This window comes from Oncorhynchus kisutch, linkage group LG6, assembly GCF_002021735.2.
Source record: "Oncorhynchus kisutch isolate 150728-3 linkage group LG6, Okis_V2, whole genome shotgun sequence".
Taxonomy (NCBI): domain Eukaryota; kingdom Metazoa; phylum Chordata; class Actinopteri; order Salmoniformes; family Salmonidae; genus Oncorhynchus; species Oncorhynchus kisutch.
The window spans coordinates 70392961-70420267 of record NC_034179.2 but is presented as its reverse complement, the minus strand read 5'-3'; the positions used below and the strand labels follow the sequence as shown (position 1 = coordinate 70420267).

The 27307-nt window shown below is 41.9% G+C and overlaps 1 protein-coding gene across 8 annotated transcripts; it reads left to right on the top strand.

Moving 5' to 3' along the window:
* Window positions 1-1420: 1420 nt before the first annotated feature.
* Window positions 1421-26251, top strand: LOC116374454 (signal transducer and activator of transcription 3). Of its 8 annotated transcripts, none has more exons than XM_031827313.1 (23): window positions 1421-1628; window positions 11298-11447; window positions 15622-15958; window positions 16057-16138; window positions 16334-16467; window positions 17317-17468; window positions 17704-17862; window positions 18099-18191; window positions 18322-18381; window positions 18498-18527; window positions 18640-18733; window positions 18825-18872; window positions 19031-19114; window positions 20167-20265; window positions 20447-20582; window positions 20768-20820; window positions 20923-21017; window positions 21287-21426; window positions 21592-21810; window positions 21992-22034; window positions 22832-22894; window positions 24183-24280; window positions 24382-24941. In XM_031827313.1, exons 2-23 carry the CDS (start codon window positions 11320-11322, stop codon window positions 24456-24458), a joined length of 2424 nt encoding a protein of 807 aa, XP_031683173.1. In that variant the 5' UTR covers window positions 1421-1628; window positions 11298-11319; the 3' UTR covers window positions 24459-24941. The 8 variants fall into 8 exon arrangements, with proteins under 8 accessions (XP_031683173.1, XP_031683175.1, XP_031683176.1 ...); XM_031827315.1 differs by having other exon boundaries at window positions 1422-1628; window positions 16367-16467; XM_031827316.1 differs by having other exon boundaries at window positions 1449-1628; window positions 16367-16467; window positions 24406-26241.
* The last annotated feature ends 1056 nt before the right edge of the window (window positions 26252-27307 follow it).

The window sequence follows — 27307 nt, the reverse complement described above, 5'->3', positions numbered from 1 at the left end:
TTTTTTGTCTAACCACCATATATCAATAAAGATATATGATTTACACCAGACTTTACCACTATGATGATTGAATGGGTCAAAGTTCAACCCAATGCTATGTGAAGTGCAGCCAGTACAGCTCTATTATAGACCATTACTACACTCAGATTAGTCACATGGGGTAAACAGAGGCCATTCATTTTCTTTGAATGAATTTGCATCATAAAGAAGAAACCAACATGTTCACTTTTCCTTGAAAACCTTTCAAACCGACACATTGTAAATAATGACATTGCTCCATAGGCCGATGTTACTCCATAATAAACACTGACTAATGATGCGAAATACCGTAAATTAAAGAGAAGAGTGCTTGAGCTATTGGTCATTAGGGATATAGATTTGAGTCATGCTGCTTCGATGTGTGAGTGAGTTTGTAATGAAAATTAACATTGTCAACCGTGTTTCCTTGCCTCCGTAGATTATAACAAACAACGGAAAATGTGGGAGTGATAGAGGATCCAGAGTTGTAGCTACAGTGAGATTAACTCCATTGGGCATGCGTTTTAGTGTAGGTTTAGTCCTAATCTCAGGAAACCGATCATATTAATTTGGTTTTCACAGCATGTGACCTGACCTTCTATGATTATGATAACCTCAGTAATGTTTCTACTCTTGTTAATTCCCTGCTGAAAAGGGACACTCAAATGATGCTATTAGTCTCACAATGTACTATAATGACCTAGGCCTATAAGGTTTAGCTACCTGAGAGATGACCACTCTCAAATTGATGGGCAATGCCGCACAAGAAAAATGTGAATGTTTAGGAGCATAGAACCCTGTAATTCTTAGGTCCCATGAAACCAAGTAAACATGTTGATCAAATATTTAATTATTGCTGAACTGTTTTGCTATAGCCTACATTGATGATGATGATGAAGAAGAAGACTAGACCCCATTTTTATATGCTATAGCATATAATTTATATGCTATAATTTTGTTAAAGTATAATTTGAATATGCAAATACTAGAATAAAACTGTTTTCAAAGCCTTTGTTAGAGTATTTGTCGATGGCGAATATATATTGATTTGTGTAAAACAGAAATATCAACGTTGTTCACATTTCTTCTTATTACACTTCTGATGACGTAGTGACTGCCAGTAACTCAGATGACTTCCAGTTCAGCTGTTCTGTTGGGGTTATTTCTTCTCCCGCTGCAAGGTCATGCTCGTACATGCAATTTTCCCTACAAACGGAGGGAGTGTGTTTTACACGGAACAGCCTCCGTGTCGAGCGCAATAAACACGACACACATAACCTCCCTTTAGCTTTAATCCCGCCTTCTTTGCAATATCCTACACAAAGATTGGACAAAATTGTGTTCTCGTCTTCTGTTGCATCCTAGGTATGTCAATCAACGCCTTCTCGAAGTTTGTCTGCACTCCTGGTGGAATTGGACAACTAGCTGTCAGTGTGTATAGTATCGCGACATTGAAGTAGGCTACGTTACTGTAGTTCCGATTGTTACAGTTTGGTTAAAAGTTCTCGATCGTCCTGTACAATAAGACATTTCGTTCTGGTGGTTTAAGGCTGGTTTCTGGCTACGATTTGACGGGATCCTTTTTCTGACACTTTCCCGTGGACAGTAGGGTAAGTAGGCATTCGCAGACCCCTTTACTTTGTATTCTTTATACATCATATTGTGGTTGGGCCCTGAGAGTAAAGTTCTAAAAATGTCTTACACAACACATTGTAGTTGTGTGTGGTGGGCGAGCAGCATCAATGTATTATCAGATTGAGGATACACTGCCAATCGGTGAATCTCACTCGACACAAAGTAACTGGAGCTACGTCCTCCAATCGGTGAAAATCACTCGACATTAAGTAACTGGATCTACGTCCTCCATGCTTTTACATAAGTCGCCAAAAGTTTAATCACATTGTTTCGCAAATAGATTAGGCCTACCAATCGTTGCAGCGGTTGTATGTTCTACGTTTGCTTTCAAAGGATAGCATACGCCGAACGTTTATGCCTAATTATTGTGATGATGTGCTGGCCATTTCTTCAAAGATGATATTGCACATTTTATGAAGTTGCAAGTGCAACCATGATGGGATGCTGACTTCGGTCAAAGCCACATCCAGTGGTGCAGGTTTTGATGACCACTTTCATGTGGGCATGTCACGGCCATTTGATCCATCAAACGGTGCTTGGGAAAGTCATCACATCAACCATGCATGCCTCCAGGTTTGCAACAACCAGTCTACAGTTTGAGGGATTACAAACACACACAACCAGTGGCGTGTATTAATGGATGCCAAGGGAAGCCCAAAAATGAAAAATAATAAATAATTTATTTCGTCTGTTTCATAATTGTCCTACGCTCAGCCTCTTGCGAATTGAATCTAACAGGATGAAAGCATCAGAGCGATCAAAACAGTCTGGCCTCGATGGACAAAAAAGTATAAGCAATTAGTCAATCAGCGCTGAGCTCAACTGTGAATGAGCCTGGCACACCAAAAAAGTGTAATGGGAAGCCACGTTGGATTTGGAATCACTCCTATCAAATCCCATTGAGAGGATAAGTCATTGATTGAAAAACTTGAATTGTTCCATCTCGTTGGGTTGTTGTCCTCCTGTGGTAAGCCAGCAAGCTAAAATTGACCCTTGCCTAAATTAGCCATGGATGGAGATAGGGATTTGGACTTGTTGTTTTACTTCATTCTCAGTACTGGCCAATGATTATTATGCTGATTCGGATTCAACTATTAATTCATACATTGTTGTGCACCCTGGCCTTAGAGGACGGAAACTCAATATGTAGCTAAATGTAGAAGGTTAATGTTAACTAGCTAACGTTGCCCATGAATGGGAAGTTAGGCTAGGGAGCAAGCATTTTAGCCAGGTAGCCTAAAATAAAAGAGTGTTTTGTATGACAGTGATAGGCTGTTTCATCAACATGAAAGAGAGGAGGATGGCATTGGCGTTTCAATCTACTTGCACGAAGGCGTGCACACACACACACACACACACAGAAATCAGAACCATGGACAGCCTCATCATATTTAGCTTACTGATTGATTGGACTAAATTGTTTTTGGTATATTTTAGTTGAAGTTGAAAATGTGCTGGAATAGTGGAGGCAGCTACTGTTTTCTTTGTAACTTGCATTAACTATGTGGTTTTAAATCAATAGTTGTTTAGTGGTCTGAAAATGTGGGAAACATTAACTTGCTTGACCATGCTATCGGTCATGTAGCTGTTTGTTACATGCAATATGCTTTGTGGACTTCACTGGACAGAGGTAGCTATCCAGTTTTGTGATGAAACAAAGGTGTGGTTGAATTTGTTCTGCCACTGTGTCTTCTATTGTCTCAGCCTTTGGGCCTACAGTGCCAGTCAAAGGTTTGGACACACCTATTAATTCCACGGTTTTTCTTTGTTATTACTATTTTCTACAATAGTAGTAAAGACATCAAAACTATGAAATAACACACATATGGAATCATGTAGTAACCAAAAAAGTGTTAAACAAATCAAAATATATTTTATATTTGAGATTCTTCAAAGTAGCCACCCTTTGCCTTGATGACAGCTCTGGCCCCTGCGGGCCCCTTTTGCTTGATGATGGGCAGCAGCACATGTCACATGTAAGATAACCCATGTGCCAAATAGCATACAATCCACCTATTTGTCATCATTAGTTGTTTACATAGCATTGGCGAGTGACTATAAAGCTGCAAGGTTGTCGCTGATGTTGTTCCTTACTTGTCCCATGTTCTACTGACACTGCACCAGGAAACACTTACCGGAATAAAGTAATGCATTTTCCTGGAATCTCTTCCTCAAATAATCTTTCCATTGTCCAATGTTCTTGTTTCAGCTTTTGCGGTGCTTTTATGATAACTGAAAGTTGTTTTTCTCTTGGTGTGTCCTGAATATTTTATGTCTAAATATCATTGTTTAAATTGCTGTGTTTTTTTATATATTTTTTTTACCTGGGCCCAGATTATCTAAACATTTAATCCAGAACAAAATTATCCTGTGTTGTGTTCCCTGTTTAAAAGACAAAGACCATAACATTTGGTTGATATATTGTATCATATAACATATGTGTTGTAGCATATGATGTGCTTAGATTTGTTTCCATTTTCTCTTAAAACTACATCCAAAAATGAGGACGGACCACATCGGAAGGTGGAGCAAAACACAGGATCATTTTGATCTGTAAAAACTGCGCCCTGGTGACTTAAAATAACTGCTTACTGCATTCAGTCAGACTTTGATACTGTAGTGAGGTGTAGAAATGTGTTATACTTACTCCCTGCCTGAGTTAGAGAAATATGGGTTTTAACAGTTCACTGTGCAACAATAGTACAATGACAATGCTGGTATCAGAAAGCTACAGTAACATTATTTTGGTTACATAGAAAGTTCTAGACCCATGCCTAGTTATGGACAGGGCAGGATGTGGCTGCTTTCATGGCCCTCATGACTGACGCTTTCTAGTAAAATTATCTTTAGCTGAACAACAGACTAGATTCCTTGAAAGGCTGATCCCACCTCCCATGCTGTACAGTACACCACGCTCTTTCAGACAAGCGGTTGTCACATGTCTAAACAATGTTTTTAATGGTGTAGCCTACCCATAGTGGCTGCAGAGAGATACTGGTGATTTTAAATGAGTGCTGCCTTGCTGCAGTATGGAATGTTTCCTGTTCTTGAGACCTACAGTTCTCTCAACACCGGCTCAGTGAAAGTCAGTTCATGTTGACTTGCTTCTGTAGGCCAAGGCTGTAGAGATCTCCAGGCCTGTCTGGTGTTGTGCCACTGTTCACACAGCTGTGTTGTTAACCCTGGTGGAGCTCTGTGTTTCTGTGGCTCTCTGTCGTCTGCCTGTGCATTCCACCCCACTCTCTAATGGGAATTATGGGACAAGTGCTGCTCAGACAAAAGCTCTGCCCTTTTCAGTTGTCTATGGAGAACTATAGCGAAGCCAGCAGTCTTTTATAGGCACTGGTAATGCCCACTTTGGATATGATCTGAATCGTGTGGTGTCCTTTTCATGTTTGAAGTGTGACTGAGTCAAAAAAGAGATAGGATTTCGACACCCACCATCTCGGATCGTTCTGAAAGCATTTCTGTAGTTAGTGAAAGATACAATTTAGCATTTCTAAAAAAATAATTTTGTTAAAGTATAATTTGATCTCTGAGAATTTAAGCACATTTTTTGCACCCAAATTGGCTAAAAAAAATTGTATAAGATTCAGATAATTGTCAAATATAGTACCCAACACCAAACTTCTTCCTACCAATGAGTAAGACATGAGAAATCCCCCCAAAATTGCAAAAAGCTACCCATGGATGCTGGTCCGGTTTAACAAAGGAAGTTTCTGCTTTGTAGTAGTTCATCTATCTTGTCATCTATATTTTATGAGTTTTGGCTGGGTTGTCACCTGTTGCCAAATAGTTGTCTGTTGAGGTACTGTAAATTTCAAGCTTAGCTGTTCATTAACTAACATGGGATCCATTTAAGCCCATGCACTTTGTATGACTTGAGAATCTCCAGTAAGAGGAAGTTGAAAGAAAACAACAAGTAATTGAATTAGAAGGTGACAGTTTGAGTTTTGACACATGATGATGAGTCAGCTCAGCTGCTTTGTGTTGTGGTTTGAGTCTGGTTTTTGCACGTAGCACGATCTCACACCAGGGGTGTATTCTAGAGGTCGACCAATTTTATTTTTCAATACCCATACCGATTATTGGAGGACCCCAAAAAAAGCCGATACCGATTAATCAGCTGATTTAAAAAAAAAAATATTAAAATTATTATTAATTAATTATATAATAATATTAATAATAATGACAATTACAACAATACTGAATGTACACTTATTTTAACTTAATATAATACATCAATAAAATCAATTTAGTCTCAAATAATGAAACATGTTCCATTTGGTTTAAATAATGCAAAAACAAAGTGTTGGAGAAGAAAGTAAAAGTGCAATATGTGCCATGTAAAAAAGCTAACGTTTAAGTTCCTTGCTCAGAACATGAGAACATATGAAAGCTGGTGGTTCCTTTTAACATGAGTCTTCAATATCCCCAGGTAAGAAGTTTTAGGTTGTAGTTATTTATTTATTTATTCATTTTATTTTATTTTATTTCACCTTTATTTAACCAGGTAGGCTAGTTGAGAACAAGTTCTCATTTGCAACTGCGACCTGGCCAAGATAAAGCATAGCAGTGTGAACAGACAACACAGAGTTACACATGGAGTAAACAATTAACAAGTCAATAACACAGTAGAAAAAAAGGGGAGTCTATATACATTGTGTGCAAAAGGCATGAGGAGGTAGGTGAATAATTACAATTTTGCAGATTAATAACACTGGAGTGATAAATGATCATTATAGGAATTATAGGACTATTTCTCTCTATACCATTTGTATTTCATATACATTTGACTATTGGATGTTCTTATAAGCACTATAGTATTGCCAGCCTAATCTCAGGAGTTGATAGGCTTGAAGTCATAAACAGCGCAATGCTTGAAGCAAAGCGAAGAGCTGCTGGCAAATGCAGGAAAGTGCTGTTTGAACGAATTCTTATGAGCCTGCTGCTGCCTACCATCGCTCAGACTGCTCTATCAAATCATAGACTTAATTATAATATAATAACACACAGAAATACGAGCCTTAGGTCATTAATATGGTCAAATCCGGAAACTATCATTTCGAAAACAAAACATTTATTCTTTCAGTGAATTGCGGGACCGCTCCGTATTTTATCTAACGGGTGGCATCCCTAAGTCTAAATATTGCTGTTGCATTGCACAACCTTCAATGTTATGTCATAATTATGTACAATTCTGGCAAATTAATTGCGGTCTTTGTTTGGAATAAATGGTCATCACACAGTTCGCAACGAGCCAGGCGGCCCAAACTGCTGCATATACCCGAACTCTGCTTGCACAGAACGCAGTGACACAATTTCCCTAGTTAAAATAAATTAATGTTGCAGGAAATATTAACTACATATGCAGGTTTAAAAATATATACTTGTGTATTGATTTTAAGAAAGGCATTGGTGTTTATGGTTAGGTACACTGGTGCAGCAACAGTGCTTTTTTTTCGCGAATGCGCTTGTTAAATCATCACCCGTTTGGTGAAGTAGGCTGTGATTCGATAAATTAACAGGCACCGCATCGATTATATGCAGGACAAGCTAGATACACTATTAATGTCATCAACCATGTGTAGTTATCTAGTGATTATTTTAAGATGGATTGTTTTTTATAAGATAAGTTTAATGCTAGCTAGAAATTTACCTTGGCTCCTTGCTGCACTCGCGTAACAGGTAGTCAGCCTGCCACGCAGTTTCCTCGTGGATTGCAATGTAATCGGCCATAATCGGTGTCCAAAAATGCAGGTTACCGATTGTTATGAAAACTTGAAATCGGCCCAATTAATCGGTCGAGCTCTAGTGTATTCATTATGCCTTGCAATGGAAGCCATTTACCGTTTAAGAACCAAACAGAAGCAAACCAAACAAAACGTTTTTTTCAACAGAATTAGCGTAATGAATACACCCCAGGCAGGGTGATGCACCTGTTTCCATCAGTGTAGTGAAAGAGGAATGAGGAAAGGAAAGGAGACATGTCTAACATGTGAAATGAGTAGGGGTGCCCTCTAACTTTCCTATCTTTCCTTTTCTCAAATAACCTTGTAATGTAGTGGACCCTCACAGCAGAGTTTAGTAGAGCCCTGGGACAAGATGTCACTCTAGCCTAAGCTCTCTCGAAATGAGCAAGCCCTTGAGCAGGTATTCAGCCAATATGAATATGTCACTCCATAGTCAATACATCTCAATAATTTAAACATCAATGGCCAATACATAATATATTTTAACATATCAGGACACACATAGGAAAACACCCCTCAACATAGAACATACTAATTACTGAGCATGCAAACCTGCTAGGTATACACGCAGACGTGACCGACCCGGTCACGCTAGTCTGATCCCGCGGTGGTGAGTTCAGAGCCCTGTACTACGTATCTGGTTTGAGAAGTTAGCGAGAACTTTGGTCAACTAAGTTCAACTTGGGATAACCAGTACCACGAAAGTGGCTCACCTTTTAATCAGGCACAGTGCTGTGAAAAAGTCTTTGTCCCCTTTCTAATTCTCTACTTTTGCATATTTTTGATACTGTATGTTATCAGATCTTCAACCAAAACCTAATATTAGATAAAGGGAACCTGAGTGAACAAATAACAACAATTACATATTTAATTTATTTCATAAACAAAGTTGTGCAACACCCAATGCTTCTGTGTGAAAATGTAATTGCCCCCTTACACTCAATAACTGGTTGTGCCACCTTTTAACTGCAATGACTCCAACCAAGCACTTCTACTTGTTGATCAGTCTCTCACGTTGCTGTGGAGGAACTTTGGCCCACTTCTCCATGCAGAACTGCTGTAACTCAGTGATATTTATGGGTTTTCAAGCATGAACTGCTCATTTCAAGTCCTGCCACAACATCCCAATTGGGATTAGGTCTGGACTTTGACTAGGCCAATTCAAAACTTAAAATTTGTTTCTTTTTAGCCATCTTCACGTAGACTTGATTGTGTGTTTTGGATCATTGTCTTGCTGCATGACCCAGCTGCGCTTCAGCTTCAGCTCCAGCTCACAGACGGTTATACTTTCACTCATCTGTCCATAGAACATTCTTCCAAGAGTTTTGATGATCAACCAGATGCCTTTTGGAAAACTTGAGTCAACTTTTTGGATGAGTCCTATTATGTCTGGCAAAAACCAAACGCTGCCTTCCACAGTAAGAACCTCAACCTCATGTGGTTTGGGGGTGCTTTGCTACCTCAGCACTTGGACGACCTGCCTTAATAGAAGGAACCATGAATTCTGCTCTGTATCAGAGAATTTTACAGGAGAATGTCCATCCGTGACCCAGCTGAAGCGCAGCTGGGTCATGCAGCAAGACAATGATCCAAACACACACAATCAAGTCTACATGAAAAGGGTTAAAACGTTTTGGAATGGCCTAGTCAAAGTCCAGACCTAATCCCAATTGAGATGTTGTGGAAGGGCTTGAAAACTCAAATGTCGCTGAGTTAAAGCAGTTCTGTGTGGAAAAAATAAATAAAAAATAGTAATGTTAAAATGTCGATCACATGACACATTTAGTAATGACCGAATGCATTTAAAACTTCACGCACAGTAATACTTTTGAATGACTTCAAGGGATACTTTGTCATTGTATCTACTTCTCCAGAGTCAGATAAATCATTATTATGTCTCTGCGTGCAGTTTGAAGGAAGTTGCTAACTAGCTGTAGCGCAATTGATAACTAGCGTTAGCGCAAGGACTGGAACTCTGTGGATATCTGCTAGCAAGCATTGGCTGCAGGCTGACTTCGGTCGTCAGTTGGACGGTGTTTCCTCCGACACATTGGTGCAGCGGGCGGGTGTTAAGAAGCGCGGTTTGGCGGGTCATGTTTTCGTCGGACGCATGACTCGACTTTCGCCTCTCCCGAACCCGTTGGGGAGTTGCAATGATGAGACAAGATCAAATTTGGGGTGAAAAAGGGGGTAAAATATAACGACGACAAAAAGCTTTAGCAAAAGGAACATGCTTGTTCACGCTAGCAACATAACAAACAGTTGCAAACATTTAGCAATTTGTCACCGGTGCTTTCCAGTGCACATCATCACAAGCTTTTTTTGTGTGATCTTGTGGCTCATAACCTCTGCTTGCATAGGTAAATGATTTCACTGACTTTTCATCATATTTGTGGAATCGACTGGAATTATAAAATTTTATTTATTGTCCTTATTCCAGTCTGACAGGAAGTGGACATGGTAAGAAAAGTTCAGGGGAAGTAAACCAGGATTGCAATCAAATCTACCAATTTCAACGCCAATACGAGCAATAAAGGTCACAGGCAATTTAAACTCATTGTTTCACCTGTGTAGGACAAGAGGAAGTGACATTTTATAAATGAGGATTCATCCCAAATGGTAAGCTATTCTCTATAGTGCACTACTTTTGACCAAGGCACAAGAAAATCTTCCCATTTGGGACGCAACCCTAGGTTTCTTTGCAAAGCAAAATGCGGTTGGAGCATGTTTGTTCACCTGTTATCCAATCATAAAGACCCAATTCCTTGGATAAGTTCTGTTATCTGAATCTGTCAATGGAGCATATTAGATATGATGATGCAAAGAATGGAAGAAATTTTAAAATGTTACCCTGACTATACAGTCTGCTCCTGTTTCTCTCTTCTGGATGTCCTGACATCTAGCTTACAGTACAACATGGTCTTGCTGCTGTATAGGGACTTGTTATCAGGGCAGTTGTAGCCTCCCCAACACCTTGCAAGTTATTGTGCATTTGAGCTACTAGGAGAACATTGTGTTCCTCCCTGTGTCCAGTAAAATGAGAAGGGTGGCAGATGTTTGCTGATGACTGTATGATCTCTCAGGGCTGGGGGGATGCTCTGTTGTTCTCTACCTTTCACTGGTAATTAGGATTTTGTCAAGGCTTTTAGCAAGTATACTAATGTAGAAAGAATACCAGGCCTGGGTTAGCATGGCTGCTCAAATAACTAACTGAAATCATGCCCGCTGTTAGTGGAAAATCACTCACTTTGAAAATATAATTACACTGTTATGAAGGAATGAGGAGCAGCAACATTTTTGTGCCAACTTGCAGACTGTGTCGTCTGTATTACATGGCCTACATAATTCAATGGTTTGTTGACGATTACAACAGTGACATTATATTCTGCTGGTGATGAATATCAATGATGTGGTTGCTGTTTACTTTGAAGTCTGAATAGTTTTCTTGTAATGAGGGAGACCACAGGGTTTCTGTCTGGCCAAAGGCCAGGGTTTATTTTGGTCTGTGTTTCTTGGTGAAGGCTGTGTGTTGAGCTGAACAGGATGTCTCTATGTGTTTATAGGAAGCTGGCTGAGGTACCATCAGATACTTTGTCTTTGGTTTCTGAGGTCTTCCTGTCAGGTCGAATATGACGTGTCTATACATGCTCTCATCAGATTCAAGACAATCGGAGTTAGAACAAATCAATTGACCAAGGTATTGGAAATGTTTCAAAGTAGAGGCGTACTGTACGGTGGCCTCAAGGTTTCGTCCTGCATTGGCTAGCTCTCAAGAGCCGATCATTGTATCAAAAGACCACAGATGTTCCCCTCATTAGTATCTAGCTTCCTTGTGTCTTCCCTGCTTTCCCTTTCTCCCTCGAACTGTTTCCTCATGTGTGTCCTATACAGGGTTGTGGAGGCAGCCGGCAGCATGGCCCAGTGGAACCAGTTGCAGCAGCTGGAGACCAGGTACCTGGAGCAGCTGTACCACCTATACAGCGACAGCTTCCCCATGGAGCTCCGGCAGTTCCTCGCCCCCTGGATCGAAAGCCAGGACTGGTGGGTACTTTCCTAGTTCACAACACCACTACAGAATAGGTACCTAGTACCTACAGTTCACTAACACCACTGCTGCTGGCAACACTGTGCAGGATGACATGGCTCATTTTTGTGCTTGCTCATTCTGTTTGTTAGTAGTGGGGAAGGAAATATGTCATCACGCTCATTGTTTTCAAAAATGTTGACTTTAGTAATCAGTGTGGCATTGATTTTCCTCTACAATCGTTTTGATTTATTTTGAAGTAGCAACAACAACATTACAGCTAGACTGTTAGCAGGGAGCACGTCAGGGAACAACACACAGGAAATGATTGTCCTAATTGGCATCTCATGATTTCAAGTTGTCAGTTCTGCCAGGAAAAAGGGTAAATCCATATGAATTCAATAACTTTTTGACAGCACCCCTTTTGATTTTAACAAAACCTTCCATACACATTTGCCCGTTGTGGAAGTGCTCAGAAAGCGACTTTTTGGACCTGAATACCAAAACGTTCAAGAGATAAAGGTGCTCAAAGTTGACCTATATTGCATACCCCACCATACCATGAGACATGTCTTCATCACTGGAAAAGATAAACGCTTGAGATTAATTTAATTTAGAAGCTTACGAACAAGGTTGTCAAACTATTTTATAATTTCATTTAACCTTTTAATGTCAATTATCAAAAAAATGCGTAAACTCCAGTGTTTATTCATATTCGCATATGTTGCGGCTAACAACTTATTTTGACATAATCTAAGGTTTTTGTGTCGTGCCTGCCATCGGTTGAGACAAAACATGCTCTTTGAATACAGGTGGGTGTCATGTTTTGGCTGATAAATGTGCTCAAATGAGAAACTTTCAAATGGTACCACAAACATGGTTGTCGGTCCACACACATCAGAGACTCTTGACTTAATGGGGATATGTTTTAAATTCTACTGCCAATCATCCATAGGAAACCTATTGAAATATACATCATAGAGTAGACATTACCATTTTTAAGTCGACATTCGTTGGTGGGTGGACCGGCAGTCATCTTTGTGGTAGTAATTACACTGCACAAAAATATAAACGCAGCATGCAACAATTTCAAAGATTTTACAGTTCATATAAGGAAATCAGTCAATTGAAATAAATTCATTTGTCCCTAATCTATTGATTTCACATGACTGGGAATACTGATATGCATCTGTTGGTCATAGACACCCTTAAAAAAAAAAAAACAAGTAGGAGCATGGATCAGAAAACCAGTCAGTATTTGATGTGACCAGCATTTACCTCATGCAGCGCGGCACATCTTCTTCACATAGAGTTGATCAGGACATTCTATTAAATCTATTTCTATGATTGAAATGACACCCACCCTGTATTCAACAGCATGTTGTGTCTCAACCGACGGCGGCACAACATAAACACCTCAGAGGATCTGAAGTAGGGTCTAAGCTACAACGTATGAACACAATCGGAGTTTACACGTAATTGAGGTTAAAGATTTTAAAAAATATATGTTTTTATTAAGAAAACAAATAAAATAATAAACAATCGTTTGACAACACTTTTAAATTATATCAAACTCAACCGTTGATATTTTCCATTGGTGAAGCTATGGATGCCTCATGGTGTGCTGGGGAAAGCCAAATGGTTCAACTTTGAGCATGTTTTGGCATTCAGGTCCAAACAGTCACTTTCTGACAGCTTCTTCCTTTGGCAGAAATGTATGGAAAGTTTTGTTTAAAGCAAAAGTGATGCTGTCAAATAGTGACTTCAAATGGATTTACCCAAAGCTATTTCAGTTCCCAAACTTCCTTGTTACTGTAAAAGTCTGTGCTCCTAATGCAAATATCTTTCTATCTTTCCTGCCAAATGGTTCTTAGTTTCATACCAAAGCAAGTTCGATTCAGTGGGTCATATTTCCATATGACATGGATACCAGTGCATTCGGGAAAGTAGTCCGGCCCCTTTCCCTTTTTCCACATTTTGTTACGTTACAGTCTTATTCTAAAATGGATTCAATTAAAACATGTCCTCATCAATCTCCATGCACCCCATTCAACCTGACAGAGCTTGAGAGGATCTGCAGAGAAGAATGTGAGAAACTGCCCAAATAAAGGTGTGCCAAGCTTGTAGCGTCGAACCCAAGAAGACTCAAGGCTGTAATCACAGCCAAAGGTGCTTCAACAAAGTACCGAGTAAAGGGTCTGAATACCTATGCAAATGTGATATTTCAGTTTTTTTTAAATATACTTTTGCAAACCTTTCTAAAACCTGTTTTTGCTTTGTCATTATGGGCTATTGTGTGTAGATTGAGGGGGAGAAAAAACAATTGAATCCATTTTAGAATTAGGCTGTAACGTAACGTGGTCTGAATAGATTGCATTTGGAAAGTACAGTGCCTTGCGAAAGTATTCGGCCCCCTTGAACTTTGCAACCTTTTGCCACATTTCAGGCTTCAAACATAAAGATATAAAACTGTATTTGTTTGTGAAGAATCAACAACAAGTGGGACACAATCATGAAGTGGAACGACATTTATTGGATATTTCAAACTTTTTTAACAAATCAAAAACGGAAAAATTGGGGGCGCAAAATTTTTCAGCCCCCTTAAAGTTAATACTTTGTAGCGCCACCTTTTGCTGCGATTACAGCTGTAAGTCGCTTGGGGTATGTCTCTATCAGTTTTGCACATCGAGAGACTGAAATATTTCCCCATTCCTCCTTGCAAAACAGCTCGAGCTCAGTGAGGTTGGATGGAGAGCATTTGTGAACAGCAGTTTTCAGTTCTTTCCACAGATTCTCGATTGGATTCAGGTCTGGACTTTGACTTGGCCATTCTAACACCTGGATATGTTTATTTTTGAACCATTCCATTGTAGATTTTGCTTTATGTTTTGGATCATTGTCTTGTTGGAAGACAAATCTCCGTCCCAGTCTCAGGTCTTTTGCAGACTCCATCAGGTTTTCTTCCAGAATGGTCCTCTATTTGGCTCCATCCATCTTCCCATCAATTTTAACCATCTTCCCTGTCCCTGCTGAAGAAAAGCAAGCCCAAACCATGATGCTGCCACCACCATGTTTGACAGTGGGGATGGTGTGTTCAGGGTGATGAGCTATGTTGCTTTTACGCCAAACATAACGTTTTGCATTGTTGCCAAAAAGTTCAATTTTGGTTTCATCTGGCCAGAGCACCTTCTTCCACATGTTTGGTGTGTCTCCCAGGTGGCTTGTGGCAAACTTTAAACAACACTTTTTATGGATATCTTTAAGAAATGGCTTTCTTCTTGCCACTCTTCCATAAAGGCCAGATTTGTGCAATATACGACTGATTGTTGTCCTATGGACAGAGTCTCCCACCTCAGCTGTAGATCTCTGCAGTTCATCCAGAGTGATCATGGGCCTCTTGGCTGCATCTCTGATCAGTCTTCTCCTTGTATGAGCTGAAAGTTTAGAGGGACAGCCAGGTCTTGGTAGATTTGCAGTGGTTTGATACTCCTTCCATTTCAATATTATCGCTTGCACAGTGCTCCTTGGGATGTTTAAAGCTTGGGAAATCTTTTTGTATCCAAATCCGGCTTTAAACTTCTTCACAACAGTATCTCGGACCTGCCTGGTGTGTTCCTTGTTCTTCATGATGCTCTCTGCGCTTTTAACGGACCTCTGAGACTATCACAGTGCAGGTGCATTTATACGGAGACTTGATTACACACAGGTGGATTGTATTTATCATCATTAGTCATTTAGGTCAACATTGGATCATTCAGAGATCCTCACTGAACTTCTGGAGAGAGTTTGCTGCACTGAAAGTAAAGGGGCTGAATAATTTTGCACGCCCAATTTTTCAGTTTTTGATTTGTTAAAAAAGTTTGAAATATCCAATAAATGTCGTTCCACTTCATGATTGTGTCCCACTTGTTGTTGATTCGTCACAAAAAAATAGTTTTATATCTTTATGTTTGAAGCCTGAAATGTGGCAAAAGGTCGCAAAGTTCAAGGGGGCCGAATACTTTCGCAAGGCACTGTATATCATGTCTTATCTGTGGATTTAGTTATTACAATTTGTTTGACTTATAACTAGAGATTTGAACATTAGGCTAGGCTAGGTTGTTACTATAGGTTGTTCTCAATACCCTACCTGGTTAATAAAATCAAAAAACGTAAGCTTTCGCTAAACCCCTCTCTATATGCTCTATGCAGGGCGTACGCAGCGAACAAGGAGTCCCACGCCACACTGGTGTTCCACAACCTGCTGGGGGAGATTGACCAGCAATACAGCCGCTTCCTGCAGGAGAACAACGTGCTCTACCAGCACAACCTGCGGCGCATTAAGCAGCACCTGCAGTCCAAGTACCTGGAGAAACCCATGGAGATCGCCCGCATCGTAGCCCGCTGCCTCTGGGAAGAGCAGAGGCTGCTGCAGACCGCCACCACCGCCGCACAGGACGGAACGGCGTCTCACCCGTCTGGCACTGTGGTGACGGAGAAACAACAGATCCTGGAGCACAACCTGCAGGACATCAGGAAGAGGGTGCAGGTGAGACTGCACGTTTAGTCCGAAGAATGTGGTTTTACACAGGCATGTTTTTTTTTATACCTCATTTGATTGACATGCTTTGCGTTACTTTGCTATAGGATATGGAGCAAAAGATGAAGATGCTTGAGAATCTCCAGGATGATTTTGACTTCAACTACAAGACCCTTAAAAGTCAGGGTGGTAAGTTTCACTTTTAATATTACATACAATTCTAGATGTATTTTTATAGAATTTTATCTGAATTTATGGATATGATACGAGTCTGTTAGAGGCTCTAATTTGATACTCTACTACTACTATTTATTTTGCTTGTTGTTTTGAAACTCTGGCCCACCATCAAATACTACCAAATATCACTGACTCTTAAATCTACAGATAACCCACCCAACTCCTCTCCTATTTGCTCAGAGTTGTCCCAGGACATGAATGGGAACAGCCAGGCGGCAGCCACCCGGCAGAAGATGTCTCAGCTGGAACAGATGCTGAGTGCTCTGGACCAGCTCAGGAGGGTAGGGCCCTTGTACACCCCTCCTTAGTGTCCATCTGACCCTACATCATACACCCCTTCTTGGAGGGTCCGAATAGCCTGAATCAGGATAGTCAGAATTTCTGCGATAAGTTGGCTAGGCTAGTTGACATTCTGCTTGAACTACATACGTGTGTGCAGTAAATTACATAAACCTGCATATTTACATGTTTGTTAAATAGAATTGGGTTAGTCATTCTCTAATTCTCTGCCCCAAGCAGCCTGCTTCCCTATCTGTTGCATCCCCGACATAAACATTTGGACTCGGCAGCAGTACCTTTCACTACACATGCAGAGATCTGTGATATGTGTGTTGATATTAATGTGTGCTCGTTCATTCATTTTCAATTGAGTTAAACTAATATTCATGCTGCTGTCAGGCACCTCAAGATGAGGAGGGCGATAATAGCTGTCTAATATTGGAGAATGTGGGGCTGGAGACTATTTAGTTTTAATTTCCCCGAGGCCAAAATTGTCAAACAAATTCACTAATCATGTTGTCTAACATGATAATCATCCTAAGAATCGTGTGCAAGATATAATCATAGCCTCGACGTTCGAGAACCGGGCCAGCAACCGGAGGGTTGTCGGTTCGAATCCTAGTGCTGGCAGGGAGTGAGCTGGCAACCGGTGGGTTGCTGGCATCAATATCTCAGGTGCAAGGAACTTAACCCCCTAAACTGCTCATTGGGCGCTGGCACTGCGGCTGATATCCATCTCGTGTGTATTAATAAAATGTATCTTAAATGTAATTCAAGAGCCCCCTGAATATCACTTTAACACTGGTTACATCAGTGTCTGAAGGATGTGTTGTTGTCCCTCTCTGTTGTAGCAAATCGTGACTGAGATGGCAGGGCTGCTGTCAGCCATGGACTTTGTCCAGAAGAACCTGACAGATGACGAGCTGGCTGACTGGAAGAGGAGGCAGCAGATTGCCTGCATCGGAGGACCACCCAACATTTGCCTGGACCGCTTGGAGACATGGTCATTTACCATTAGTAGCCTTTACTTAAAATAATTTTATGTGCACTCCCCATGACCGTACACTATCTCCCCCAACACTCATGTAGAGTAAACGTCAGAATGGCGAAGAAGGAGAAGTTGCTGTTATTGGTAGTCGATACAAGACACAATAAGATTCAATTGTAGTTTCAAAATTGTTGAACGAACAAAGTAGCACTGCCATAATGACTGACCTAGATTAACCTTTGACCTCTAGGATTACTTCCCTGGCTGAGTCTCAGCTGCAGATCCGGCAGCAGATCAAGAAGCTGGAGGAGCTCCAGCAGAAGGTGTCCTATAAGGGAGACCCCATCATCCAGCACCGGCCCGCTCTGGAGGAGAAGATAGTGGACTTGTTCAGGAACCTCATGAAGAGGTGGGGAGCTTCTCTTTTAGCTTCAATATCTATCACATGTCCAGATGGTTTGGATATTTATTATAGGATCGAATTTGCATAATATTCAGATGTTTCGGATACATCGCATAGCCTTTGGCAAATATGGAGATATTTTGACATTTTGTTTTGATATTTTGGCTTCAGAGTTTTGTCGATCACAGACTTCCACCGTTGTGCTCTAATGCACCACCTCTTATCTGGTCACTGTGTTGCAGTGCGTTCGTGGTGGAAAGGCAGCCTTGTATGCCCATGCATCCAGACAGACCACTGGTCATCAAGACAGGTGTGCAGTTCACCAACAAAGTCAGGTAAGAGGAGCTGCGGGACAACTCAATGCCACCAGTTGATGACTATGTTGAATACCAAACTGCCTTATTTGATGTCTTTGGCGTTTGCTTTATGTGCTCTCACCAAATGTTATTTTCCAAATCTTTTCAGATTACTGGTGAAGTTCCCAGAATTGAATTACCAGCTGAAGATCAAAGTTATTATTGATAAGTGAGTTTTGCATGCCTTGCGTCCATCACTCCCACGATCATGTCTGATTTGCGTAGAACACAACGATCGACTCAGTCTCAGGGAAGTTGTGAATTGACCTAATGTTTGTTTCTCAGGGAATCTGGGGACGTGGCTGCCATTCGAGGGTAAGTGACTTTTATGTTACGTTGAAACCCTTTGTCTCCTAACCTAGCAATATTAGAACATCCCTTTTGCCATGAATAACTGACCCTACCTGCTGTCCCCTGCTTCTCCCAGGTCCCGAAAGTTCAACATCCTAGGTACCAACACCAAGGTGATGAACATGGAGGAGTCCAACAACGGCAGTCTGTCGGCAGAGTTCAAACACCTGGTGAGTGGATGCCTGTTAGTCAGTATAGTGGTGAGTCTAGTGTGGTACTGTACAGTATGTTGCTTGACTGATAACTGCCCTTCTCTTTCAGACCCTGAGGGAACAGAGGTGTGGCAATGGTGGCAGGACCAACAGTGATGTGAGTCCCACACTCAATCTTGAATGCTCCTTTTCTTATGGTGACTGTTGTAGCTATACTGTTAACTTAAACTTGTAATTTGGGGAATTGTCATCCGTATTGATAGTAGCAGCAGCATCAAATCGACCTATAACCCTGACTGTCCTGTTTCTCCCCAGGCCTCCCTGATCGTTACAGAGGAGCTCCACCTCATCACCTTTGAGACAGAGGTCTACCACCAGGGCTTGAAGATCGACCTGGAGGTGAGACCTAGCTCCGCTCTCTACCTGTGTGCACACAGGCTGCGTGGGGAGTTGCTGTTGTGCTTCCTAACTCCCAGGTGGTCTCTGTCAAGTCTCATAATGGCAACACCAAACGCTCAGCATGTAGTCCCCTAACTCCACCTTAATGCTACGTCAGCAGCAATTACACGGAGATTAGATATTTAAGGCCACGAGTTGGCTCTGCCACACACGCGAGCCAATAGACAAAATAGTCATTATCATTAGCTTGATGGCGCCCTAGGCTTCCAGGGGCCTGGCTCTGCTCTCCCCATGCAGAGAATACTAATGAGCTGATTCAGTAATCACACTTGTTCTCCGTGCTTCCCTACTGTTGCTGCTCCTCGCCCCATCATCCTTCCCATCCACCCCCGGGCCGGTGGCGCGAGTCCAGTGGTAATCTGTCTCTGACCCGCTCAACACCTCCCTTAGCCCCACCATGGTTCCTCCCTCTGATTTCACCGTAGCTAGCCCAAGCCCCCTGCTGGGACACAGGAATCATTCATCTAATGGTTATATCCTGCAGGGCTTAGTGCTTTGTGTTGAGCTCAACACTGCGGCGATGCCCCACCCTGAACACAGCAGTGTGAAAATGCATTAGCCAGGGTAATTAACACATTAGCATTGAGAAATGGAGGGAAATTAGCGTGCGGGCATTTGAGAGAGAGGGTTTGGCACTCCCACGTTGTGAAATAATTTACCACAACACTCCGTCTTCTATAAATGACACCATTTAGCGAGGCGGGGGCTGCTTCTCAGTGAGGGACTAAGCACTCCATGTCTCTGCCATGTCACTCAGAACATGGACAGCTTTTCCTCCCGTACCGCCGACCACTTTGTCACAGCAATCCAAAAAAGAATAGAATTAAATGAACGTGTTAAATGGCATTTCATGTCAGACTTGAATAGAATGACCGAACAACCTAGGTTAGTGTTGAAAGCCTGGCAAAAGGTGCTTCTGCTCCATACGTATATGCTAATTGAGCCTACGTCCAGGTTAACATCCCTCATGCGTTTTCTCTATGGTCCATTAGACCCATTCTCTACCAGTGGTGGTCATCTCCAACATCTGCCAGATGCCCAACGCCTGGGCCTCCATCCTGTGGTACAACATGCTGACCAACCACCCCAAGGTAAGACGGCTGGCGCCACCTCACGTTAGACCGCTGTCCTGCAACTTCTGTCCCCCAAATAGTCTCATTGATATCATCTTTCCTGTGTCATACCTTCTTTGCATTGGCATCTGTCTTGGAGAGGGTTAAAATGTGTACGAAATCCACCTTGACCTCCTCTTCCTGTTGTCGTGTCCTATAGAATGTGAACTTCTTCACTAAGCCTCCGGTGGGGACGTGGGATCAGGTAGCGGAGGTGCTGAGCTGGCAGTTCTCCTCCACCACTAAGAGAGGCCTGACCATCGAGCAGCTCACCACCCTGGCTGAGAAATTACTAGGCGAGGAACCTTTCTGTCTGCAACTCTACCTTCATCTGGATTGCATGGCTCAAAAGCAATAGAATGATGTCTATCACAGAACATTGAATGAGAGTCGGAATGAGTGTCCACTCCAGTAAATATATTTCTATGGATGGTCTGTATGGCGTCAATGCCTACTAAATGTGTTTCTGTTGTTTGTCTAGGGCCGTGTGTGAACTACTCTGGATGCCAGATCACCTGGGCCAAGTTCTGCAAAGTATGTCATTGCCCAATCAGTCTCTATTGATATGTTGTTATAGCTATCTATGTCGTAAACAGCTTCACAGTTTGAATTGATTAGTTCCTCCTTTGTCCTCAGGAGAACATGGCGGGTAAAGGCTTCTCTTTCTGGGTATGGCTGGACAACATCATTGACCTGGTCAAGAAGTACATCCTGGCCTTGTGGAATGAAGGGTGAGAGGTCGCTTCTGTTTGTTTACCGACTTGTTACTGGAACAGCTGGGCAAAATCCAAGTTGGAGGGAGTTGAGTTCATGACATTGAGTTCATATGAGCACTGCTGAGAACTGTAATGCTGAGCCGTTGAACCCTAGATAGCGGGAAACTGGATTGAGGAGGAGTACAGGTTTTAGGGTTAATGCACAAGTTTAATGCAGTTAAATTGTCTTTCTCTGTCTTATCCGGTGTAAGTGACAATAAAAAATGTCATTTCTCTCTGTGCAGGTATATTCTGGGTTTCATCAGTAAGGAGAGGGAAAGGGCCATCCTGAGCCCTAAGCCTCCTGGTACCTTCCTGCTGCGCTTCAGTGAGAGCAGTAAGGAGGGAGGCATCACCTTCACCTGGGTGGAGAAGGACATCAGTGGTAAGAGGAGAGCGTGTTGGGCTGGTTGACGCTCTCTGTCTTTCTCGCTTTCCTATTGTGCGTGTCATTTGGTCTTTGTCTGAACTAAATAATGTGCAACATAATCTCATTATTGCTCTTGTGACATGGTTTCGTATCCCTCTCATTCTCTCTGTGTGTCGTTAGGGAAGACTCAGATCCAGTCGGTGGAGCCTTACACCAAGCAGCAGCTCAACAGCATGTCCTTTGCGGAGATCATTATGGGATACAAGATCATGGACGCCACCAACATCCTGGTGTCTCCGCTGGTCTACCTCTTCCCAGAGATCCCCAAGGAGGACGCCTTCGGGAAGTACTGCCGACCAGAAGCTGCTCCAGAGGCGGAGCTCGGCGACCCGTGTAGTAGTAAGTCAATCAGGAAGTTTAACGTATTGTCATGGAAACTGTGGGATGAGTTAACGGTAGAAGATCTGGAAGTACCTCCACAATGAATACTTCTTTACCGCTTTGGAGGTTGATGCTTTGTGAGATGGGGAATATTTTGATCTGTGTGTATGTTAAAACGTGTTCTGGTTTTCTCCTGCAGCCATTCAACCATACTTAAAGACAAAGTTCATCTGTGTAACCCCGTAAGTATCCACTTTCCTTGAGAGCTGTTAGTGCTCACTTCCCTCCAAGGAGTTAATGCTCCTAAGTGACTTCACACTAGGTTGTGTAATGGAAACTGGGACAGTCATGTTGCAAACTGTAAAACTTTTATCTTCTACAACATCCCCTTGTTGGCTTCTTGTAAGGGTGGGGAGGGTGGGAGTTTTACCCTGGAAGAGTGGTTCCCAGATCGTCATCACCAACAAACTGACAGACGGATTCACTATTAGTCAGTGTCTTTCCCTTATTTATACAGGCATTGGTCTGACCTGGGAACAGTGGAACAGGAAGCACAGGACTGTAGGCAGGCAAGAGCAAAGTGTACACATCTCTCTAGACAAAGCAGAGTGGAGGAAGCAAGTAACGATCCCCAGACAAGCATACAGATCACTTTAATACGAATCGCTCAACACAATAACACCACTAGTAGAACCAAAGAGAAGGCTTTCCTTGCACTTCTAGGGGAACAGACAGTGTGTGTGAGGTGTTCTGAAGTCCATTCAGTGCTCTCTATTCCGGGACGGAGAGGGTGTGTATGAGTTTAGCAGAGGGATCAGAAGGGTGTGTATACTGGCTAACCCAGGGTTGAAGGTACTGTTTACGGGGGGGGGGGGGGGGGGGGGGGGGTGTAGCAGCGTTGGAGAGGTTTGCTAAGTGAGAACCTGACCTGTCTCTGTAGGATTAGATGAGTATGTGTATTACATAGGTAGAGGTGTCTGTTTGGTGGAGGGGGGTGTTGGAGAGGATTGCTCAGTGAGATCCTGACCTGTCTCCGTAGGTGCCCTTCCGTGTTCATGGACTTTCCGGACAGCGAGCTGCTTGGGAACGGGATATTCCCTGGGTAGGCAGTGGGGGGGGGGCATGTAGGGCTGTGTGTGTGTGTGTGTGTGTGTGTTTCTCTACGTATGTGTGTGAGAGGGTGGGTAAGACTCAGACAAGGAATGGTGTAATAAGTCTCTCGGCCTCCTCACCCCCCCCCCCCCCCCCCCCCACCGTTTTGTTTCCAACTCACCGTTGCTCTCCTTGGTTCTAACACCACAGAATCTTCCAGTCATATTGTATGCAGCCATTTTGAATTGGGTTCATTCTACTCAAAGATGGCTTCCCTTTCCCAATCACATCCTTTCCCAGTAGATCATTCACCTTTCAAACTCCCTGTAAGTCTACGTACTGGTGTCATGACCACTCCATTAAAATCAGTCCACGCTAGCCATGTTTAGTTTACAGCTTGATAATGGTATCAAAAATGGTCTACATTTCAATGTCATTATGAATGGGCTAGAACAGCAGGAGGGGGAGAAGAGACTGTGGATTGAAAGGCTGTAGACTGAAGTTCTCATTAGAAGTGCCTTCAGTGGAGATGAACTCCTAAAGCCCAAACGTTGGTCCTTCCTTTAGTTCTCCACCGCGGGACGTTGAGGACGGGCTCGTGGTAATGGCTGGAGCGGAATCAGTGGAATGGTATTAAATACATCAAAACACATGGTTTGATGCCATTCCATTCGCTCTGTTCCAGTCATTATTATGAGCCGTCCTCCCCTTAGCAGCCTCCACTGTTCTCCACATATGACTTTATAGTAGTAGGTTGTTGTGAGACGTCATTACACTTTTAGAATGGAATGTCTGTCGGGTGTAGGGGTTTTTGGTGTGTTTCTGCCCACTGGCCTGCTCTAACAAACTAGATTGTCTAGAATACTTGTCATTAACATTCCCACTAACTATCCCAGCATCCTTATGTGACAATGTGCTCAGTGCTGCCCCCAAGAGGACAAGTAATTTCTCTCTCATTCACACATCTACTGCTCTCCTTTCTTTCTGCTACTGTCGTCTAACTTCAGTCATTCGTTTGCCACTGGGAAGCACATTGACACATAGTGGCTGAACTGTCCTAACCGGTTACTAATCCGACCCAGTCAACACTGAACTACTTGATTCATGTATTTCAACCTGTAATAATGTGGAGTATTGTCCTTTTCTATGGTGACATAACAGCAGTGATGATGAAAATGACTTGCGCACTGGAAGTAGACTGACAGGTAGCTTATCGCTTGTGGTAAAAAGGACAGAGGTCTAATCACTATGACGTCTGTGTGTTAACATGTGTCTTCTCCTGTATGGTCTTGTTGCAGCACTAACTCTGGTAACACCAGTGACCTGTTTCCCATGTCCCCTCGCACCCTGGACTCGCTGATGCACAATGAGGCTGAGGCCAACCCTGGCCCGCTGGGTAAGTCCTGACAGACACTAATACACACGCGCACACACACACATGCACATACTCGTACTGTGCTTGCATGTGAGGCAAGGTTTAACTTGTTTTAATGGCAGCCCTCTTGCTTTCTGTCTTCCCAGACTCCCTCACTCTGGACATGGAGTTGAGCTCTGACGTGGCGTCACCCATGTGAAGAGACGAATGAGCCAGACTCATTTTAAATCTTTTAACTCCCCGTTTTCTTCAAAAATCTATAATCCACAGGTACCTCTGTCCCATATTGTGAAAGGGAACGAGATGCATTACATTTAGCCTCTTGTTTTGTTCTTTACCTTTCACCTTAATGCCTAAAAACACACCTACAGTGTCATTGCGCAAAATGGTACGCAGAATCATCTGGATATGTGTGCAACAAAAGTTCAACATTCACCTTCTGCTACCATTTCTGTCAAGCCATTGACACATACAGTTTGATGCCTACGTTAGATAAAGGCAAATGCAGCGTTCCATTGGAAAGGAATGTACTTTAGGTGTACCAAAATGCAATGACGCTATCGGTGTGATCGAGGTGTTGGTTTCAATGTTTCGAAAAGCCATGTCTCACTTCCTGTGGGTGTTTCACAAAGTACTTTATTTAAATTGTAGATTTTTTAATACAAAGGTATATTTTTGTTTCCTTGACTTTCTTTTAAAATGGTTTTGATCTCCAACCTTCACTTATGAACCAGCGCTTGTTTTTATAAGAATGTCTAAAGAGGAAGATGGCTGTCTAGCTTTTCAAAGATAAGTTATTTGTTAGCTTCATAGTTCTCAATGACCTATTAACGTGATAACCTTTTTGGTAGTCCGTCTGTCTGTGTCCCATGTCATTCTCTATTGAAGGGGACACCTGTGTCTGATTGAGAAATATCCTGGTCCATTCTTTCCGGTTGTATCTTATTCCTTATTACATATTACAAAAAACCTGTATCTAGAATCTCACTAACACGAGTCAGTAATATGTGTTTGTAAAAACCAAGGAGATGAGAACCAAGGTGACTAGTGAATTTGTTAATTGAACATTCATTCATATAGGTAATTTATGTGAGTGGTGCTGGTTTTTGTTTTAGGTGTCTGAAATGGCATTGATAATGGCAGGATATTTCTCTGACCTTCTCCCCTGGGTTCAGCCCTGCTCTCAGCTGACAGGCAGCATGTCTCAGTTGAAGGGAAGATACTGATTTCTTTCCTGGATTGTAGAGTACGTTGATGTTTGTCATGAATCTTGCCCTGAGCAATTTCCACTAGCTGGATCAGCTGCAAATTCAAAATTGGCGATGTAAAAATGTATGAAAAGAAAAAGTAACTTTTTCCCCCCGTAATTTAAGGTTGGGGTTATCAGTGTGGGTTAGGGTTGGGTTTAAAATCAGATTTTATGACTGGCTGTGCCAGCTAGTGACCACTGCAGAGCTCCCTCCAGGACAAGATTGATGACAATGAATGCCAACCTGTTATTGTAGATAGAAATGTACATTATTCTTTGGTGTTTTGAATTCATACATACCCCTTTATCCTTCATAGTTTGTCATAATGAGAATACCATTTGTTGTTTTCATTCAACCATAACAATAGAGATGATCATTGCCGCAGTACTGCACTAGTCTTTGCCTAAATGGTTTATGTAGTGCCTTTCTCATACTGTATGAATGATTTATTTTAAGCTAACACTTCTTGAATGTGTAGACCTTGTTTTTTTTGTAATTTGCATAATGTTTAGTATCAGTTTCAAGTGATATTTCACTTTGACTGTATATGCGCATGATGTGATGCCACATCACGCAACCACACACTTGTCCATCACTTCCTGACTTAAGTGCTCAGTTGAATCGGTAATTGAGTTCACTCTGTAGATGTTATTTGAAAAAACATATCTGTAAATTATGCTGTAATTAATCTTATATTTCTTTAAAAATCATAAAACAAAAAAATATATATCTCATGGATTCATGTTTGTCTGTCTTGTGGTTTGATTGAGGTCTTATGATTTTTTTAAAACCCGTGAGCCAGTTGCATATCTTAAATGTATCTTTACATACGGGTTTGCAAACAAGCTCTCATACGTTGCAGCTCTGTCACTCGGTCCAATATGGTAGTGACGAGATGGATTTTGGCCGACATTCTGCAAATGTTCTCATTGTTTAAACATTTGATGTTCCCAAAATTAGAATCTGTTTTGAACAAAGGTTAGACAAATTATTTTGAGTGCAAAGGTGAATTGCACACAGGTACTTCACAAAGTAGGTGTTCCCTAAAGGAAATATGCAGATGATGGTAGAACGCGCCAATAGGATCTCGCTAGCGCGTGCTTAGCTCTGCCCAAATAGCTTGTTTTGCCCACTGGCTCATTTGTTCCTGTTAGAAACGACAGGATGTGGTCCATCTTGGTTTAGCTATAAAAATCTTTGGTGGTGCCCCAAAGTGGTGATAAGCCCAGTCATTTTGGACAGAGGCTAACTACTGTTTAGTCTAAATTACGCTATATTGTCTGGAAATAAGATGTCCAAAACATTCAAAACCATATTGTGACGAAACATGCAAGTCATGAATATGCAGAAGGACAATTATATAGCTACACATGATTTGTCTCCTGACTGCATATCCTCTGAGTATCAGTGATGCCAATTTAGCAACTTTTCAGTCTATCTTGGCAACTTTTTTTTCCAAACTGCACCTAGCAACAAATTTAGCTACTTTAAAAAATGACTCAAACGCTAAAATGCACACGATTTCCCTCTAAATTAAACAAAAACGATGTTCTGTCACAACACACGTGCCTGGCTGCAAAAGTGCATTGTGAGTGACGTCAGCAGCAGACCAGCAGCAATTTCAGCAAATTGCAAATCATTGTTCGCTGACTGCAGCAGCAGTAGTACGGGTTCGACGAGCCAAACCCAATGACTATAGTTGCTCACAAATGTTTGATCTTGAACAGAACTTACAACATCAATCAACATGTCTCAATCAAAATTGTACAGAAAAGAGTGGGAGTCTGTACCTGAACAA